The sequence below is a fragment of the Crinia signifera genome, chromosome 1 (genome assembly GCF_055691185.1).
Source record: "Crinia signifera chromosome 1, ASM5569118v1, whole genome shotgun sequence".
NCBI classification, from domain to species: domain Eukaryota; kingdom Metazoa; phylum Chordata; class Amphibia; order Anura; family Myobatrachidae; genus Crinia; species Crinia signifera.
Window position 1 is genome coordinate 51,520,889 of NC_139217.1, and position 19,969 is coordinate 51,540,857.

At 44.3% G+C, this 19,969-nt stretch overlaps 1 protein-coding gene across 1 annotated transcript in view; it reads left to right on the forward strand.

Moving 5' to 3' along the window:
• GRK4 (G protein-coupled receptor kinase 4) overlaps positions 1-19,969 on the forward strand; it is a 153,527-nt gene that overhangs the window by 89,654 nt on the left and 43,904 nt on the right. Inside the window, exons 3-4 of the mRNA XM_083151741.1 lie at positions 566-678; positions 5,943-6,020. Coding sequence (XP_083007867.1) covers positions 566-678; positions 5,943-6,020 — 191 coding nt within the window. The remainder of the gene's footprint in view (positions 1-565; positions 679-5,942; positions 6,021-19,969) is intronic.

Here is a 19,969-nt window from a genome sequence, read left to right on the forward strand (position 1 = left end):
TAACCCTTTGCAGTCCAAATTTTTTTTTTTTGCATTTCAAACAGTCTGGTTTAAATGTTTAAATTAATTGTACTTTTTAAACCAAATTTAAAAAAAAAAAAAAATGGTCTACATTGATTGTTGAACGATGTTAATGTTCTTATTTGAAAGTGGCTCACCACTGGACCTGCTACTAGCGCTAAGGCTGTTGAGCCTGACTAGACATTTGACCTGAAAGTGTTAAAACTTAGTACATATTTCCATTGTTTTGTATCTGGTCTACTATGCTGAAATGTATAAATAGTTCACCAATAAGGGTTTTACTTTCTGTTCATTTGATAGTGATTATTTCCAATTTGGATACTGTAGCGGTTCTGTAGTAAAGCCGGCTGCTATTTGGCGCATATCTGTTATACGCAGTGAACTATACATAAAACAAGAGATATGTCGTCTCTCAGGGCCTCGCTGGAACCCAGCTGTAATCATTTCAGCGTTTTCCCTAATGAGCTGCACTGCGTAGGACGCTCTCAATGCTGGCACTTTGTGAAGTACTAAGTTCTGTTTTTTATATGCTTTTGTTATTTAGAAAAAGATTACAACAGCGTGTGTGAGAAACAGCCAATCGGAAGACTACTCTTCAGGCAGTTCTGCGACACCAGACCGGAGTATAAAAGGTGTATTGAGTTTCTGGATTCTGTGGTAAGTCCCTGTCTTTTGTTTTGTTGTATTGTATTGTTTAGAATTTGCTCCTGACCACTTTCTGCATATTTTGCAACTGTGTATAGCAAGATGATGATTCATTAATATTTTACCTGCGCTAGAACTGGGTGCCGGATGATCTCACGACAGTTGGGATTCCGACGATCAGTATACAGTCATCGGAACCTCAACTGTGGTATGCTCGACAGTCGGGACACCGACTTGTCTGAAGCAGGGTGAGTGCAGAATACAGTGGACCAGGGATCTGAAACCTTTCCTATTAATGCGCCAGCTAACTTGTACAGTATTTCTGCAGTGTGTGCCGGATATATAATGTATTTGTACTAGTATCCGATGACGGGTGCCCGATAGCTGACAGTCGGGATCCCGACAGTCATTAGCCCAACGTTGGGTTCCCGACTGTTAAAACCCTGACACTTGGGGTCCCGACGGCCACTGGCTATTCTCCCTCGTGGGGGTCCACGACCCCCATAGAGGGAAAATAGAATAGGTGGCTAGCTTCGTTGTACTCTCCCCACTGTCTGAGTCCGGTCAGTCGGGATCTCGATGTCGGGCTAATGGCTGTCGGGGTCATATACCACACCTGATGACTCTGTCTGTATCCTCTGATCCCCAGATCTAGAGATGCCCAAACTAGTTTTACAGCCACCACCAGTTCAACTGTTAGTTACTGGTCTCCTCTTTTCATGTAAAGGGCCAATGTATTTATTTTTGTTACCTGTGGGGACCAGTGTGATTGTTTTTTATATGGGAGCCAATAGTTTTGATTTTTTTCCTGTGGGGACCAATGTGTTTTGCCTTTTGGGGATCTCATGGTGTGCCTTGGCAATTTTAAAATCTTATTTAGTGTGCCGCAAGGTAGAAAGGTTGAAAATCACTGACTTAGAGGAAGTCCATTTATCTACCACCAAACACAGCAAAGCACTATAATGGAATGGTGCTATAGGTGGTGATAATGTGACGATAAGGAATTTTGGGGTAAATGTATAAAGCTTGGAGAAGTGATGTCTATCCCCATAAAGAACGGAGATAATGCACCAGCCACCACCACAATTTGTTGTGATGGATCGCATGCGTCCCTGCTCACTGCCTGGCTCGCCACTGGGAGGGAGGTCCCAGGTCGGGTGGTCGGACGGCCAGCAGCTCCATCCACCGACTCAGGTCCGATGCGCACGGTGACGCGCATCGGACCTGAGTGGACAACAAACTGTAATTTTCAAAATAGTGCATTATCTGCGTTGCATCACCACATTAGCCACATCTGTCGTCCCTTTCATTTATTTAAAAATATAAAGCACAGTTTGCGAGACCAGCGCACCAACTCATCTGGTCAGTAATTGGTCAGTTCAGGCTCATTAGTGCGGTCTGTGTTTGTAACTGAATTAATTTAAATTTAGGTTTCATTTTTTTTTTGTAACTAATCTCTTCACCACAATTATATCAGGACCTACAGCACTTAATTCTTCCATTATGTAGTGATCATCGATCTGGCGTTTTTGGAAACATGGGTCTACTGTATATTGGGCCTGATTCAGCCCCATTTGCTGGACTGCGAATTTGCAGCCCGTGCGATTAGCGAACTACTGGGCTTGCGAAAGGATCGTACTCCGCATGAGCGAGTACTGCCTGTGAAGAAGGCCAGCATTTTCTATATGCTGGCTGGGGCGGTGGCTGTGTGAACGCAGGGGTCATAATCCAGCGCCTTGTCCTTTGTGCCTTTGTCCACACCTGGCAAACGGTTACTTTTCAGAGCGGAGATGAAGATATTACTAATAGATAGAAATCCATTGTAAACCAGGGGCTTTGCGGTACAAACGGCTATGGAGATTTGGACCCCAGAATGAGATAAATGGGACTTATCCTCTTGTAGCACTGTAAAACTCAATGTTATCTGCAATTCTCAGCCATTGCTTTGAACTGATACTGTATTAACTTATACAAGAGTGTTTGAGGCATGTTTTTTTTTTTGTGTTAATGCACCACACAACCATCCGGATACTAGTGTATGACACAGGATAACACAGTTTAGCGGTAACGGGCAGTGTGTAATGATTACATGTTCCAATAATATCATACAGTGGAGCAGGCATGTCCAAACTATGGCCCTCCAGCTGTTGTGAAACTACAAGTCCCATCATGCCTTGCCACAGCTTTGCTATTAGGGAATGCTAAAACTATGGCAAGGCATGCTGGGATGTGTAGTTTCACAACAGCTGGAGGGCCACAGTTTGGACATGCCTGCAGTAGAGGCTTATCATGGCAAAAGGGTGGAACAACCAATCAAATCAACCGCTGTGACCACCAAAAGCATTGTGCACTTACAACCTCCTTCAGAGTTGTGGCTCGTCTGTGGGCGTCTTCCTGCTTGGCCGCAGCAGCCGGTACGCCGCATGTTCATATTGGGACTTGAACCCGCAGGAGCCATGCACATACGTACTTGCTCTGGTCTCAGAGACTCAGCCTCTTAGTGCTCAATAACCTCTGTATTGTGTTCTTATCGCGTATATATATGCTGTGCTTTGGTTTTTCATTTGCATTGTCAACACAATGTCATTTTTGGGGGGCTGATACTATTTTTTGCCCACGTTTGCCTGTGAGTCTGTCTCTTGCTAACGCACTCAATTCCATGCTGAGATTGCCCCCCGAAACGCGTTGCACTGTGGTTCTCCAGTGTCTTGCTTTGACTCTCTTAAGACGTTAAGCTACATAAACATTTCTCGAACGGTTATTTAATGATTCAGCATATGTTTATTAGCTTTGTAGATTTAGTCAAGAAATTGTAATTATTATAGTCTTATGTGTTCTCCGCAGCCGAGGACTGGATGTCCTCCAGGAGTTTGGCTTCTCCGCACATTCTTTTTTTGAGGCATTTCTTTTACATCACTCCAGCACTCCGTCACAAAACACGTGCGGAGATGCAGCGCAGCTATGCAGTCCTGTATCGCTCCGGACATACGTATCGCTAGACCGCTGCTGGCTGCAGAGCCGGATATCACTGATGTCGGTGACTGCCAGAATTATTTTATACTGGGAGGCAGTTTCCTAAAGACCCAAGTCAGATGTTGCAGTTTGGCAGTGTCCTTTGTAAGCAACACATGCTATGAGTTTAACAGACAAGTATTACATTTTAAACCTTAACTGGCCACAAATCAGTGTGCAGAGGCCATGAAAGAGCATCGATTGCAATCAAGGTGGTTTGGAAGTATGGGACGACGGTCAGGACAGACTATAAATGCAGCAGTGTGATGATTGCAGTGGGCTAACGCAGGCTTTAGGGAGGGGGCTTCCAAGTGTTTGATTTTAGAGCGATTGACGCCAGTCAATGGATACGTAAATTAGCATGTGACACCTATTCTGCCCTATGCATAGTGCCATTGATGTAATATAGTACGTCAGACATACGCAGGCCCAATGACCACTTAAGCCACAGATTCTTAACCCCCATCACTGATGACTAAGTGATGGTCATTCATCGGTTACCCAGCAACTAAATATTCTCTGATTTTCATTGTTCACTGTTGGGTAGAGCTATGGAAACCAGGTTCCCCTCTTTAATGATTCTCTGAGGCTCATGGTAACAACCAATAGCCAATAGCCATTCTTACTGTAGCAGTGGAACGTTGCGTATGATGAACGATATAGGGACGTTTGGGATTTATTTAGGGACTCATGTTGAAGAATCATACGCAACGTCTACAGTAGCCAGGAGAGTGAGTGCTGTAGACCAGTGGTCCTCAAGTACCACCAACAGCGCATGTTTTCCAGTTATCCACATAGAATAACAAGTGAAATCATTTGCTTCACCTGTGGATCTTTTCAAATGTGTCAGCGAGTAATGAGGACACCTGTACACCTGCCGGGTGACCTGGAAAATGTTAACTGTTGAAGGTACTTGAGGACTGAGGTTGAGAATCACTGGTCTAGATAATATCACATAGATATTGCAGAAAGAAGCAACCTGCAGACATTACCGGGGTTCTGCATCTGGCATCACCTAAGAACCTGCGTAATAAATGACAGCTTAGTCCCAATTTGCTCCTGCCTCCAATCTTTCTTCACAGCTCGCCCTTTACATATCCAGCAAGTTTGAAACAGATCATTTTGCTTTCACTTTCTGTGAAGGAGTAATTTGTTCTGTCGAGTTGCCTCTAGTGGTCACTGGTGGTACTTCACCTCAAAGAATTGAGGCACTGCAAGCCTGCTCGAAGCAAAAGCTTCAAAAGCTAGTCTGCTACCTTCTGCGTTTGTGTATGTGTGAGAAAGAGATGTAGTTTTACTCTCTGCCAGCAGATGGCAGTGTTTCATTGACTCACGGACACTAGACATATGTATAGATAATAAATAGATAAAGGTGCCAGTACTTGGAAAAAATGTTACAAGCGCTAACCTCAAGTCACAAGCTGATACACTATACTCCGGAAAAGCATTCAGAGACTTATTTATTTTATTATGTCTAAAATGATTTCACGGAGTTATTCCAGTCTCTGGAACTAGTTATAAGAATTAAAAATGACACACACAAAAAAAAGATTTTTGTTGCTGCGTACCCCTGAGTACTCCCACGGAAACTATACCGCTGATATTATATGTGCGCAAAGGAAGCAAAATGTAGTTCCTTCCTTATATTATACTGTTTATTATTACAATAAATTGTTTTTATGCTGTAGTCATCACTAAACGCTCTTAACGATATTTCTATTTTAAAAGTACTGTTGAGTTCACGGTCTGTGCGGTCAGCGGTGGCCCTCTGTGGCTCTCAGTGTTCCAATGACCTCATTCTCCACCTGAATGTCGGTTAAAGCTTATTCAGCGGTCTGTGATCTTTGTATGCTTCTGTAAAGTGTGACGCCCTGTTCCCCTGGAAGAGGGTATTGTATATACTTCTCGTAGTCAGTATTTAGCCTCCTAATCTAAATGTACTCCGCTGCAGCCATGTGCAGGCCTGGATTATGTTCCAGACACCCTCATCCCCGCAGGTGTTAGACAGATGAGGAGATATATGATGTGGGTGGGAACAGTCTTGTTTTCTCTTACCTTCTACCAGGAGGTAGTTTTGCATTTATTGTGTTCTTTTTTGTGTGTGTGTGTGTTTTTGTTTTGTTTTTTAAAAACTCATTTTTTTTTTTTACTGTTTTTGTTGTTTATGGCTGAAATTGAAGACCTCAGAATTGCTGTGCTTTTATATTGTTTTTTTTTTTTTTTTTATCATCGCTAAGATTCTTTTTTGTATTTCCTTTCTGCAGACAGAATACGAGGTGGCCCCAGATGAGAAGCGTAAAGATCATGGTCTCAAAATATTGGACACCTTCTTCAACAATGGGGTAAGTCGCATACAATTTTCTACTGTGCCAAATTACTGTGCACAGGTGCAACATTAATATCCATCCCCTGTGAACTGTGCACCAACAGTTTTTTTTTTTTTTTGACCAAATGCAGCCACCCATAATGACCGTATTGGACACTTTTTTTTTTTTATATATTCAATCGATCACTTGTGACTTTGTGCTCATATGAGGTTTCCAGCCATGGTCAGCGTAAACCATTCGCTGTAATGGCTGATATTCAGCTGTATAAACATTAGTCTGATTGCTTTTATTGACAATCAATAGAAGTTTGGAGGTCAGCAGTGGCTGGCTTTCTCATTCATGTCCCAGTAGCTGGCACTATTTATTCTCTGTATAGACAGTTCTTCGTCATGGCGATGGCCTTCAACCATCTGTATTTTTTTAATTTATTTTCACCGTTGACAGTCTATGACCGGTGGCCAGGCCCCAATTCTGCATTGGCAGTGCCCAGATGTTGATAATTTTGTCCGTGCCAGTATGCGCATGAATAGCACTATCGATAGTTAATGTATTTATAAATTTCGACCATCGATGATCACCATCACTATGGTCCAGTTAGTAAAATAAGTAATCCATGATATTGTGCGATGTCTACCAACTAATCAGTACTGACGACGGATTGACCCCCACATGCATAAGTGCTTTAATTGAGGGACAGACACCATCAAGACGTCAATGATTTCCTCCTGAAGGTGAAATAGTTTTGTGGTTTGGGAAAATATGAACAGGCTCTATATATCCCGTCTCCATCCCGTCACCCGCATAGGTAAAATGGTTCTGTTTACAGCATCAATGTTTCTTTATGGAAATCTGAGCAAAATTACGTCTCTCTTCCCAAAGAGCAGCAAAGGGATTATCGCCTGTGTGCGCGGACCCTAAAGGTCTGAGATGTATCCATTGAAAATGTGAAATACCGAGGCTTTTGCCCTTGACATTGACAGAGAGGTCAGTGGTTTTTACTCCACCACAAGCTGGAAGTACCAGGAGGTGTTTATTGATGCCCAGCTGTCATTTGTGTAACTCTGTGGTTTCCGGAATCCCATGAACAATCTTGAGGAGATGAATCACGTTTTTTGAGACTTTTTCAGCTTTAAGGGGCTGGTGAGGGGAACAGTGTTAAAACACAGTTAATAACATGTTAAACCAACCAATGCCGCGTGGGGAAACGGCAAGTCGCTGTGTTTCTGTAGAGCGGCTGCCGCAGGGACCGAATCATTTCCTAGTGAAAGAGACGAGTTCTCAGCCGTTTAAATCTCGTAGATGAAACAGCACTGCCAGCCTGTGTGCAACATTTCAATGTCCAAGACCTGGCACTCTGACAAGAAATGTATTCAGTCTGCCAAGGTGCCCAATCTTTATAGAAACTGGCACTTGTAAGTCCGTAGTACAGCTGGACCATTAACGTTAACGACATTTCGGTGTATTATAAAGCTTCTTCAGGAGTATCCCTGGTCCAGCTGTAAAATTGAGTCCCTGTGTGCCACCTTCTAACCGTTTTAATATGTAGCAATAGTATACAAAGGTCAGCCATGACTTTGAAACCACCTGCCTAATATTGTTTAACTTGTGGCACCGAAGCCGCTCTGACCTTTGATACATGGACTCCACAAGACCTCTGTAGGTGTCCTGTGGTATCTGGCACCATGACGTTAGCAGTAGATCCTTTGAAGTCCTGTTATTTGTGAGTTTGGGCCTGCATGGCTCAGATTCTTTTTGATCCAGCACAGCCCACAGATGCTCGATCAGATTGAGATCTGGGGAATTTGGAGGCCAAGTCCACAACTTGAACCCTTTTTTCATGCTTCCCAAAACCATTGCTGAACAATGTTTTCAGTGTGGCTGGGAACATTTTCTTGCCGAAAGAAGGCACTGCCATCAGGGAATACCGTTGCCATGAAGTGGTGTACTTAGCCTGCAATGATGATTTGGTGGTACCTGTCAAAGTAACATTCACGTGAATGTCGTGACCCAAGTTTGCCAACAGATAATAATTGCCCAGGGCTGACCCCTGCATGCTTGCTTTCTTCCCACAGTGCATCAGATTTTTCAGTGGTATTTAAGGCCGTGAACCTGCTTGCTCTCTCTCCCTACCTGGCTCACTGTCCACGCTCTACTCTGCTCTATTCCGGGCTTTCTACCACTCTTTCTCTCTCTCGTGCTGTCCCTGGCTGACTGTCTGACTCTTCCACTCACTGCTTTGCTCTACAGTTTTTTTAGTTTCCACCTCTTTTCCGCTCTCCCTGGCTGACTGTCTCACTCTCCTTTTCTCTACTTTGCTCTATTTCTGGCTTTCTACCTCTCTCTTGCGCTCCCCCTAGCTGACTGTCTAGCACTTCCACTCACTGCTTTGCTGTATTTCTGACTTTCTCTCTCTCTCGCGCTCTCTCTCGCTCCCCATCTGACTGTCTAGATCAGGGATGGGGAACCTTCGGCCCTCCAGATGTTGTTCAACTACACATCCCAGCATGCCCTGCAACAGTTTCAGTATGGCCAAAGAGCAAAACTGTAGCAGGGCATGCTGGGATGTGTAGTTCAACAACAGCTGGAGGGCCACATGTTCCCTTCCCTGGTCTAGATCTTCCACTTACTGCTTTTCTCTACAGTTTTTTCTGATTTTCCACCTCTTTTGCGCTCTCCCTGGCTGACTGTCTCACTCTCCCATTCTCTACTTTGCTTTATTTCTGATTTTCTCTCTATTTATCCCTCTCTCTCTCTCTCTCTCTCTCTCTCTCTCTCTCTCTCTGTCTCTCTCTCTGTCATTTTCTCTCTCTCTCTGTCTCTCTCTCTCTCTCTCTCTCTATTGTCTCTGTCATTTGCTCTCTCTCTCTACTCTCTTCCAGTAGTACTTAATAGTACGCAGACACCCACTATGTAAAAAAATAGATCTAAAAAGTAGTATTGATTTATTGGATCAGCAATGCACCTCGTGATGAATAAATAAGCTTATTTGGCCCTTTTACAAGATGTGTGTTCCACACTGGGACATGCTGGTGTAATGCTAATTATGTGGGAGGAATGTGCCTAAATTGACTGACTTGAACTCTTGGGATTCATGTAACGTCACTGAGCTACTTGATTATTTGCAGATGAGAAGGGGAGTAGGACAGACCTCCGTGTCCCACTCACAGTAATACTGCTGCAGACCAATCTCTGCGTCCTCCTTGTGATTGTCATTGTGATATCCTGTTTGCTTTTGTGGCTTTTCATTTCTATTGTTTCACCCATTTATACTTATGACTCTGTGGTGACATAGACAGAAGATGCAGCTTAAATTGCTGGCATAATTTTAGTGTGTACATTTGAAAGGATTTAAGTGGGAACTGCCCTGTGGGATAACGCAGTATTTTAATGGTACCGTTCCACCCTTCATTTTTATCAAATTCACTTTTGGTAATGTAGCAGCTAATAAGTGCACTTGTGCTACAGTGTATATGTATCCTGCCATAGTATAAACTACAAATGAACATAAACTAAATACAGTATTGTATGGAAGGGTTCTTCATCTCCTGCATAGTGGCCATAACTGGTACTGCATGCATAATCTTTTTTTTTTTTTTTTTTTTTTGTAGTCTCTCAACCCTACCTCCCATGATTCTTAATCAAATTCGCCAATAAGAGGCAGAGGGACACTGGGCGAGGCATAGGTTAGTAGGGGTAAGCAGTGGGTTACAGGGATAGAAGGGGGTGGCAGTTTTAGGGGGAGATTCTCTAAGCTAAAAATGCGGTAAAAACCCCGTTATCGGGGTTTTTACCGCATTTTGGGATGCTGTAAGCATCCCTCGCCGGGTTACCGCGGCGGGGGGGCATCGCCAGAAAAATCTGGCGATGCCCCATAGAAGCCAATGGGCTTCTACCGCAACCCTCCGCCGCCCCGCATCGCCCCCTCACCTGTGTCCGGGCAGCACAGCGCAGTGCTGCCCGGACCTGTGACCTCCTCCCTGCACTGATCCTCTTCCGAGTGCAGGGAGGAGGAGAGCCCGGCGCAGCAGCAGCGCTGGGTGTGTGAGGAAGGGGGGAGCCGCCGGGACCTGCTGGGACCCGGCGACTCTCACCGCAAAGGACAGCTCTTAACGCAAGAGCTGTCCTTTGCTATAATTATCGCATATGTTACAACATATGCGATAATTATAAATGCGAAGGGGGCGGAGATTCTTAGAGAATCTCCCCCTTAGTAGGTTAGGTTGAGTACTGTATGAGGATGACCAGTTTGATGCCAGATGGAGGCAATGGGTGTCTGGTGACCAGAGTGAGGCAGTGGGTGGCTAGAGAGAGGCAAAGGTAACAAAGTACTGTAGATGCAGTAGATGGAAGAGCATGACAGGGTTGATGGCAGAGGGAGTCGGAGAGTGTTTAGAGAGAGGCCTTGTGGTGGCTAATAATGAGGATGTCAGTGGGGGGCTGAGGATTGCAGACAATGACTATCGACAGCCAGAGGGTAGAGGCATAGGTTGGTGTGTGTGTGTGTGTGGGGGGGGGGGGGGCGGTGGTGGCAGGAATGGCAGTGGACAACAGCGAGAAGAATTTGGAGATGAGTTAAGGCAGGGTGGCAGAGGGTGCCTACAGCAAGTCAGAGGAAGGCATAGGCTAATAGGCAGGCAGAGGTGATAGACTGACTGGAATGGCAGAGGGTCATAGAGGAGACATATATATTGGCAGTGGGTGATGGCAGGTGGAGAAGGGAATTAAGGAGGCAGTGGGTGGCAGGGAATGACCAAGGAAAGGCAGTGTTTGTTTATTTCCCTGTTACCCCTCCACAGCCAACACTGTGTTCTTACCTGTTCTCCCCCGTACACAGAAGCTTCCTATAAAGTCCGTGCAGAAGTCCCCCTCAGGCTGGGCCCGCAGATGAACCCCCCCCTGCCCATGGTGCACTTACATACCAGAGGTTCTTCACAGACTCTGAGTCATTCTCATTGAGAGCTGGCTCATCTGAGTGTGACTGTGGTATGCTGCTCACTGTCTATTTCATATGTTCGTTTCCTACAGCTCAGAAGCCCCAGGACCCAGGAGCACCATTGCTACCAGCGTGTACCTCCTGTGGGCATCTGAATGTAGATATGGGAGCTAGAAGTGCAGCCTGATTGTGGCAGTGGCTGCTGTGGGGGACAGGAGAGGCATATGACTGGGGTGGAAGCAGATATGGCTGAAGACTGCTTGGTTCTCTAAGCCATGATAAGAGGAGTCTGAAGTAACAAATAATTCAACTGACTTTTCAGACACCTCGGATCACTGGCTGAAAGATCAAGGAATTATTAGCCGGATGGTGATCAATATAGTCATAGGCCTATGTTATAATGGTTGCGACCCACAGTTTGAGAACCAGTCCTAGACACTCAAATTCCAGATGGCTCTCCTGCTGGTCAATCACTATATGAAGGGTGCAGCTAGATTTATGAAATGCATTTCTATCAATTTTTTTGATGCAGAGCTATGTACCCTTTTTGAGGTTCTAAAGGGGAACTCCCAATTGGAATTGAAAGGTGGACCATGAAATTAATTCTATAGCCTTAAGATGTTAGCAAAACACCATATCTTATAATGAGGCTGAATGACAGTATGACCACTGGTTCAAACATTCTAGTTAACCATTCTGATGTGGGGATTGGTCAACCAGATATTTGAATGGTCCAATCATACTGGAGCTGATGACTTGTAGTCCACACATGGAAAGAAAAATAACGATTACTTTATATTTTGAGGCTTGCAGTCATGTTGTCTACCATTGCAAGGACACGTTTAATAGTTCTGCGTCTTCGTAGTGCACCAGGCTGCTTTTGTATAGTTTTTATACATGAGGAGATGTGTCAAGCCTTTGCGAACGATGACATGGAGAAGTTGCCATAGCAGCCAGTAGCTCCTGTCATTTCATAGCCTGTGCTTGATAAGTTTGATCCATCTCCCCTCCATACAGATGTTGGGGGCACTTTCAGACTGCTCGTTACTGTGTGCATAGTGGAAAGTTGTGACTCTGCTATGCTCCGAGAATTCAGAAATGTTCCCCAGATGTTCCCAGCCAAGTACAACAGCAACAGGAAATGAGTTTTGAGTGTGTTTTTCAAAGTTTGGCTCCGAATCAAAGCTCACAAACTATTACCCAAAAGACAAATTACAAAGAAAATGCAGATTGTGGTAGGTGTACAGCTCCGATGTTTCTTTTAAAATGCCAACAAAAGTTTAACGGCAGCATTTGGATAATGTATTTTCTCTTGTACTAAGATGTAATGGGGTGTCCTTGGTCTTGCCTAGTAAACCTTTATTTGGGACTCACTGATGACTAGCAGACAGACAGATGGGCAAATCTGCAAATAGAGATGCTTGTTAAACAAATTTGTTCCAAAAAGTTGTGGTGGGTCTTATAGGACAGCTGATACATAAGAAAAATGTATCTACAAGGGTGGAGGTGAGAGGTCCTCTAGACGGGTGTAGTGCATTTGCTGTCTTTCATCATGTCAACTTGGTCGCAGTGCCGACGAGCAGCATGCTGACGTGGCGTGGTCAACGTCAGCATGCTGCTCGTCTGCACTGCGACCATGAACTTCATCATGTAGATCCTGATTAATAGGTTGATATGATTTTAGAATGTTGCCAAAACGTCCCTTAGGATCTAGTGGTGACTTACCTGGTACAGTAGGATTGTTGGCTCCTGTGGTGACTTTGGGCACATCCTTATTCAGTATGTATGAATAATCCGAACCTCTCACCGCCCCCTAGTGGCTAACTGTATCATCCCCTCTAATAGCCTAAACATAACACTAGTTCCTAACCCCTCACTAGTGGAACCATAACCTCCCTCTCATTGCCTAACGCTAGTTCCTAATGCTCACCTCTTGTAGCGTAACCCTCCTCTTACGGTTCGTGCAAAATGTTAACGTTTCACCGCCATAGTAAATATGGCAACATTACCCTACATTACTTTCTAAACACAACGTACATCTCTATGTAGTGCTCATTCTAGCATTGCGGTGTATTGAATGCTGCTTGGTGAGCGGTGGTGATGGGGGTTTGTATGGCGAGGATGTCTTTTCTGGCAAGGAAAAGCCATCCTTGCTAACCAGCCCCCTCGCCAGCTGCTCGCCGTATTCTATCAGATGATGGTGAGGATTCCTGGGAACAGCGAGGTTTGGTGCAAATGCAGCGGCGAGCCTCGCTGTTTTGACTGTCACACTCCCTGTTCCCACCTCGCCTCAGGGAACAGGTGAGGTGGAAACAGCGAGGGGGAGGGGGGGGGGCGGTGGGGGCTTTGAATACTCTGATGGCGAGCTATTGGCACTGCTTGCCGTCAGCCATTCGCCACCTCCCAACCCCCCCACATTGAATATGTCTGTAGGGGTACCTTTCAAATTCTTGCAGTTCCTTTTTCCTGCCTGGGGTGTCGCTGTCTTCTTTGGTTCTTTTCTTCTGGTCTGTATTCAGTGTTTGATTTTTTTAAGCAATTTATTTGTATATTCTTGCGGCAAATAATTATTTGGACAATCAAAAGTTCAATTCAATACTTAGTAATATAACCTCAGTTGGCAATTACAGAGGTCAAACGTTTCCTGTAGTTCTTGACCAGGTTTGCACACACTGTAGCATATATTTTGGCCCACTCTTCCATGCAGATCTTCTCTAGATCTGTCATGTTTTGGGGCTGTCGTCGGGCAACACAGACTTTCAACTGCATCCACAGATATTTGATTGGGTAGAGGTCTGGCGACTGGTTAGGCCACTCCAGGACCTTGAAATGCTTCTTACGGAGCCACTCCTTATTGCCCGGGCGGTGTGTTTGGAGTCATTGTCATACTGGAAGAGCCAGCCAAATTCCATTTTCAATGCTCTTACTGAGGGAAGGAGGTTTTTTACCAAAATATCACGATACATGGCCCCATTCATCCTCTCAGATACAGGACGGATCAGTCGTCCTGTCCCCTTTGCAGAGAAGCAGCCCCAAAGCATGAGGTGTCCACCCCCATGCTTCACCGTGGGTATGATGTTTTTTGGATTGCTCTCATCTGAGCACATGACATTCTTCCAATCCTCCTTTGGATCATCCAGATGGTCACTGGCAAACTTTAGACAGGCCTGAACATGTGCCGGCTTAAGCAGGGGTAACTTTTGGGCCCTAAAGGATTTGAAACCATGACAACGTAGTGTTAATAATAGTAACCTTTGTGACTTGTCCCAGCTCTCTTGAGGTCATTGACCAGGTCCCCCCATGTAGTTCTGGGCTGATTCCTCACCGTCCTCATCATTGATGCCCCATGAGGTGAGATCTTGCATGGAGCTCCAGGTTGAGGGAGATTGTCAGTGATCTTGTATTTGTTCCATTTTTTTGTAATTGCGCCAACAGTTGATTTCTTCTCACCAAGCTGCTTGCATATTGTTGAGTAGCTCATCCCAGCCCTGTGCAGCTCTACGATTTTGTACCTGGTGTCCTTAGACAGCTCCCTGGTGTTGGCCATGGTGGAGAGGTTGCAGTCTGACTGTTTGAGGGTGTGGACAGGTAATGAGTGGACGATAGAAGAGCTTCTTAAAGAAGAAGTAACAGGTCTGTGATTGCCAGAAATCTTACTGGTTGGTAGGTGTCCAAATATATATTTTCCCCAAGAATATACAAATTGTTTAAAAATCATGCAATGTGATTTTCTGTGGTTTTTTTATCCCCTTTTTCACCTGATGACTAATATTTCACCCATTCAGAGGGGTCCTCTATAAGTTTACATATAACCAAGGTGCGATTACAGTGGTGCATTGGCTTGGGTGTTTGGACAGGATAGGTCATGTATGACAAGATTGGTATTGTGGGCTTGGTCATGCCTGCAGAGCTCTGAAAGCACACACTGGTAACTAACACCATGGTCTAAGTGTGCTCAGACCCCACACAGAGGATTAATAGCAATTTTTATCTAACCCATTTATACCCTATGCTTGATGTAGTAAGCTGGAGAAATTTTTTGACATTTGTCTCCCTTTAACTGAAAGCCGGTATCCATTTTGTTAACCCGCTCGGTGCTTGAGCCTGGCCTGCTCCTACTGTATGTCATTCACACTGTAGCATAACTCTGTATTTAACTAGTGTAGCGTAATGAGACACACGTACAGCAGCGCCCTTATACAAGTGTAACCTATGCAGTCGATGGCTCATTAGATGTGGGTTTCGATGAAGCCCTGGCTGAAAACCTGCAGCCATTTTGTTATGTAAAGTACTTCGACCATACTGTCTGCTCGCTCACTTATCCCGAGAGCCTATTATAAATAGCGTAATGAGAGGCGTGTCAATGCAATAGTATTTTCTGAGAAAAATGTCTATTTCACATACAGTACAGTACTGTACAGTAAAGTAGTTCTTGCGCTACAGTGCATTTCAATGGACACTTCAGGCAATGCGGATTCTTTCGCTATAGCATTGCATTAGACATCTGATGCATGCGCAGTAGTGATTTTTAATAAGAATCATCTGGTGCATGATCGCTGGTATTTCACTCACTGGTAACGCCATGTAAATAGCGTTCTTAAAGGGCCAACACACTGGGAGATTTCAGTGCATTTTCTAGATCGCTTATAAAATGCCCCTACTGTACATCGCTTAGTATGTAGGGCCCCGCGTGTCTCTATCGCCTGGCGATTAAGATCCAGCATGCTTGATGAATCTAATTAATCCCTGGTCAAGGTTAGTGTTCTTACCGGAGAACACTTAGCGTTGACATATCGCTGTGCAGCGATGTGTGCTGAGCGATCCAGAATGTTCTACATTGCTCAGATCGCTCAGCAATATCTCCCCGTGTGTAGGCCCCTTTAGAAGCACTGGTACTTATGCCGTGATATGCGCTAGTATTCATTTACTTCTCTCTCTTTATTTTAAGTCCGGGGTCAGTTTATGTTGACTTACTGTATTTGCACATTTCAGCATTTGATACGCTGTTTATGAAATGAACACTTATAACAAACCTTTTGAACTTTGCCCCTGGAAATTAGCGGCCATGTTGAACTTCTGAGGCACCCAGCAAGATCTGTCAAATCACATGAAGTGCGGAACGTCCCCTGATTAACAATCTTTTCAATACTATGTCATTGTATTCTGGGAATAGAACCTTGGGTATTTGCAGGCATGTCTTATGTCTTGTGTCTTCTACATTTTACGACACGTTAAATCATGAATAATTTCGATCAATGACATTCAACCAGGCAGTAATTTCATTTTAATCATTTGAACGAGTTTTTCTGCAGTTTTTTGTTCCTGTGGAAGTAGGTAGGACACTGTAGTGCTGTTTTTTTCTGCTTTTTTGGACAGTGTAGATTTTCCAGAGTATCTTCAATTGTAGGCGCACCCCCTGATTTATGGGGGTGGTTCTTTAGACAGGAACTGTGCTGCACGGACTGTTGTTGTTGTTATCCCGTATTATGCCATAAAAATGAGCAGGCAAACAGATGTGCAATTTGAATTGTAACCCTAGTTTACTTCTGACATATTGTCATCCCAGCATTCTAAGTATATAACCCCTGAGTGACTGCAATTAGCCACCTATATGCGGATCGTTTCCCAGAATCCGTGAATGCTAGGATTGTCTCGGATGGCAGGGGGGCCTTATATAATATGAATATTATACATAAAAAAAAAAAGTTTAAAAAGAGGTCACTTTCACTCCAAGGTTTGGTTATACAGCAACCATAGTTCCTTCCTGATATAAAATACACACAGTCCTAAAAATCTGATTCCAAAAGCTGCAATAAAATGTTCCGCAAGTAATTTAATAGGAACGCGCTGTTTGCATCTACCGCTTTCGGGTCACCGTGCCAGACTAGGAATGCTGCATTCTTCCAATTCATGGTGACTTGCACATCTCTGAGGGGTTTTAAAGATTCTTTATAGGAATTTGAATGAGAAGTGTTGGAAAGTGTTTGGTATCACGGTTTCAGCTTGTAAAAACAGACGGCTCATCGAGTTAGTGTATGTTTTATTTCACAGTGATGCTAGTTTTTAGAAGTTCCTTCTAGTTTTTCAGAACTGTCCATTAATGTCACCAGGTATCTACCATCGGATACCCATCAGTGGAGTCTTGGGGGGGGGGGGGGGGGACATTGGAAAATGGATCTTTATTATAACCGAAAGACCCCTCATAGTGGGTCAGATGTACAGTATTAAGCCTTATGTAGGGTACACACCACAACGACCCGCTCATGATGCACATCGTGAGCGGGTCGTCAGTGTCTCGTCCGACCTGCTCACGGTGACGCTGGGGGGCACAACCCGCTCACGATGTGCACCGTGAGCGGGTCCGATCCGATGGCGACCCGCACCCGGCTGTATGGTCGTTCTTCAGATCCTACCTGCAGCAGGTAGGATCTGAATAACGACCGACCCGCGGGGCCGCGCATCGGATCGGGATTGGACCAGAACAGGGAAAAAAAGGGCCCAATCTACCTACAATCTACATCCAATTGGTCGGAATTGGATCTAGATTGAGGGGATCGGCCATAGTCGTCCTGGTGTGTACCCAGCTTTAGAAAGAGATACTCACAAGGGTGATAGAGGAGTAAATGGGCAGTACGGATGGTGTAATGTTTAGCATTACTGCCTCACAGCGTTGTGGTCATGGGTTCCAGTCCCACCATGGCCCTAACTGTGTGGAGTTTGTATATTCTCCCCGTGCTTCCGTGGGTTTCCTATGGATACTCCGGTTTCCTCCCGCAATCCAAAAATATACTGCTAGGTTAATTGGCTTCCAGCAAAATTAACCAGAATGTATGTGTGTGTGTGTGTGTGTGTGTGTGTGTGTGTGTGTGTGTGCGTGTATGCGTGTATGTGTGGTAGGGAATATAGATTGTAAGCTCCACTGGGGCAGGGACTGATGTGAATGTTCAAATATTCTATGTAAAGCGCTGTGGAATATGTGTGCGCTATATAAGAAACTGTTAATAAGTAAATAATAAATCAATAATAAAAATAATAATAAATGTCCAGTCAATCAGCTCCTGTCATTTTTCAAACATGAGAGTTAGTAGCTGATTGGCTGGACGTTTATCACTCTATCACCCTAGCCTAGCAGTTATCTTTTTTTAAGGATTAATACATCTGCCTTAGTAGACTAATGAGGTCTACCGTATTCTCACCATAATTTATCAGATCGGAAACCGCCAATGCATCCCGCATCATACTGTTTTTTGTAAAGTGCTGATTTCTCCCGTACAACGAATACAAGCGGGTAAGTGGTAAGAAAGCTATACTGTAAAAACATTGGGGGAAACCCTGTTTTTATAGATGTGTTTTGAGAGTGGGATAAAATAAAAAGTTGACAGAAGTTTGTGGTTCCTGGCATGGAGTGAAGGCGTTTTATTTACCACATGCGTTCTCATTGCTAGCAGTGTGCACAAGCTGCAGGCTGTATTTTCCCCGCTCGTTAATATGTGGTCTGCATGGAAAGTGCCGCATTACCATACTTTTATCACCTGTTTCGTTGCCATCACATTCCCCTATTTCACTTTATTATATGTCTTAGGTTTATTCAATTGGTGACAGTTCTCAAGAACTGAGTGCAGGGATAGAGGACACGTTTCACGAACACACTCAAGCAAAACAACATGGTCACAGTATAAATATACTCTAGAGCCACAAATTGTATTCTCATTCATCTCCTCTAATATGTTGGCAGTTTTGTCACGTGCGCTACTAGAATTAAAGTGTTGCGGTAATAAATAAATACACGGTTTTGTAGCAACGTTACAAACGCAAATATCTGGTCTCCAAGCAAACTTTTGTTGTTTTTACTAAGAGACACCCCTGAACGCTGTGACACTGACAGATACAGACCCTCGTAGCGACAGGAACAATCCGTTTGCTTCTTGGAGCTTTGTATATAAATTAGAAATATTATTTGTGGCTGTATGGTCATTGCCCTTACACTTGTAAACAGAACATTCTTACTAAATATTTCCCCAGCAATTCCAGGCACGTGCTAGTATAGTACATCTATACTGCCATACTATAAGCTGGGAAGTGGGGGACGATGTCTGTCAGAGGCCAGTGTTACCCTGAGTACTGGGGCAGAGACTCTGCGCTTCTGCAGGGCAGTACCTGTAACTGTTCTCTATGTAGCCCCTCTATTCTTTCCTTAGCCGCAGTCCACACCAACCTTTGTCCTTTATATATGCCCCTCCCTTCCTTCCTCCCAAACTGGCATTTTGTTCTCTTCTCCAGGGATAAGGTTTTTATTGTTATAGTCTTTTTATTATTAATATACTTCAGTGAAAATAGCTGTTCATAAAGGCACACACCATCTACAGAGGAGTGTGGCATAGACAGACACTTGATCTTTTTTTCTTTGTAATTTATGAGTAAGTGACTTGTTAAAGCGCGTCAAAATGACAACTTATTCCCTATCTGCTCCTACTTCCAATCTCTGTCTGCACAGAATAGTCCCATTGGGTGGGTAACACATGTAATGGGAAGATTCGGGGAACAATTGCAGAGTCCACACACTATACAATAGGTAAGATATGTCATTCCCATCTGCTTTTGGACCCTAGAGTATTTCATCCAATAGATTGTATAGTGTATACCCACCTTCAGTTTTCCTTAGTCCTCACGTATGTAGTGAGTTGTAGGCCATACTTGCCTAGCTGCCCCTCTCCATGAGGGAGAAAATGCTCTGTTCCTGGACTTCCCTGGTAATGTATGATTGCCATCACCTGTGGTGAAACACCTTTCTTATCAATTACCTAGCTCCCCACAGGTGATGGCAATCATACATTACCAGGGAAGGCCAGGAACAAAGCATTTTCTCCCTGATGGAGAGGGTCAGGTAGGCAAGTATGTTGTAGACATTGGGCAGTATTCAATGAGAAAAATTCTCCGTGTTTTATGGCGAGTTTGTGCTTTTCTCGCCTTGGATGGAGACTTTTGCTCTCCAAAAGCTAGCAACCCTATTCAATGTGAAATATTCGCCGTC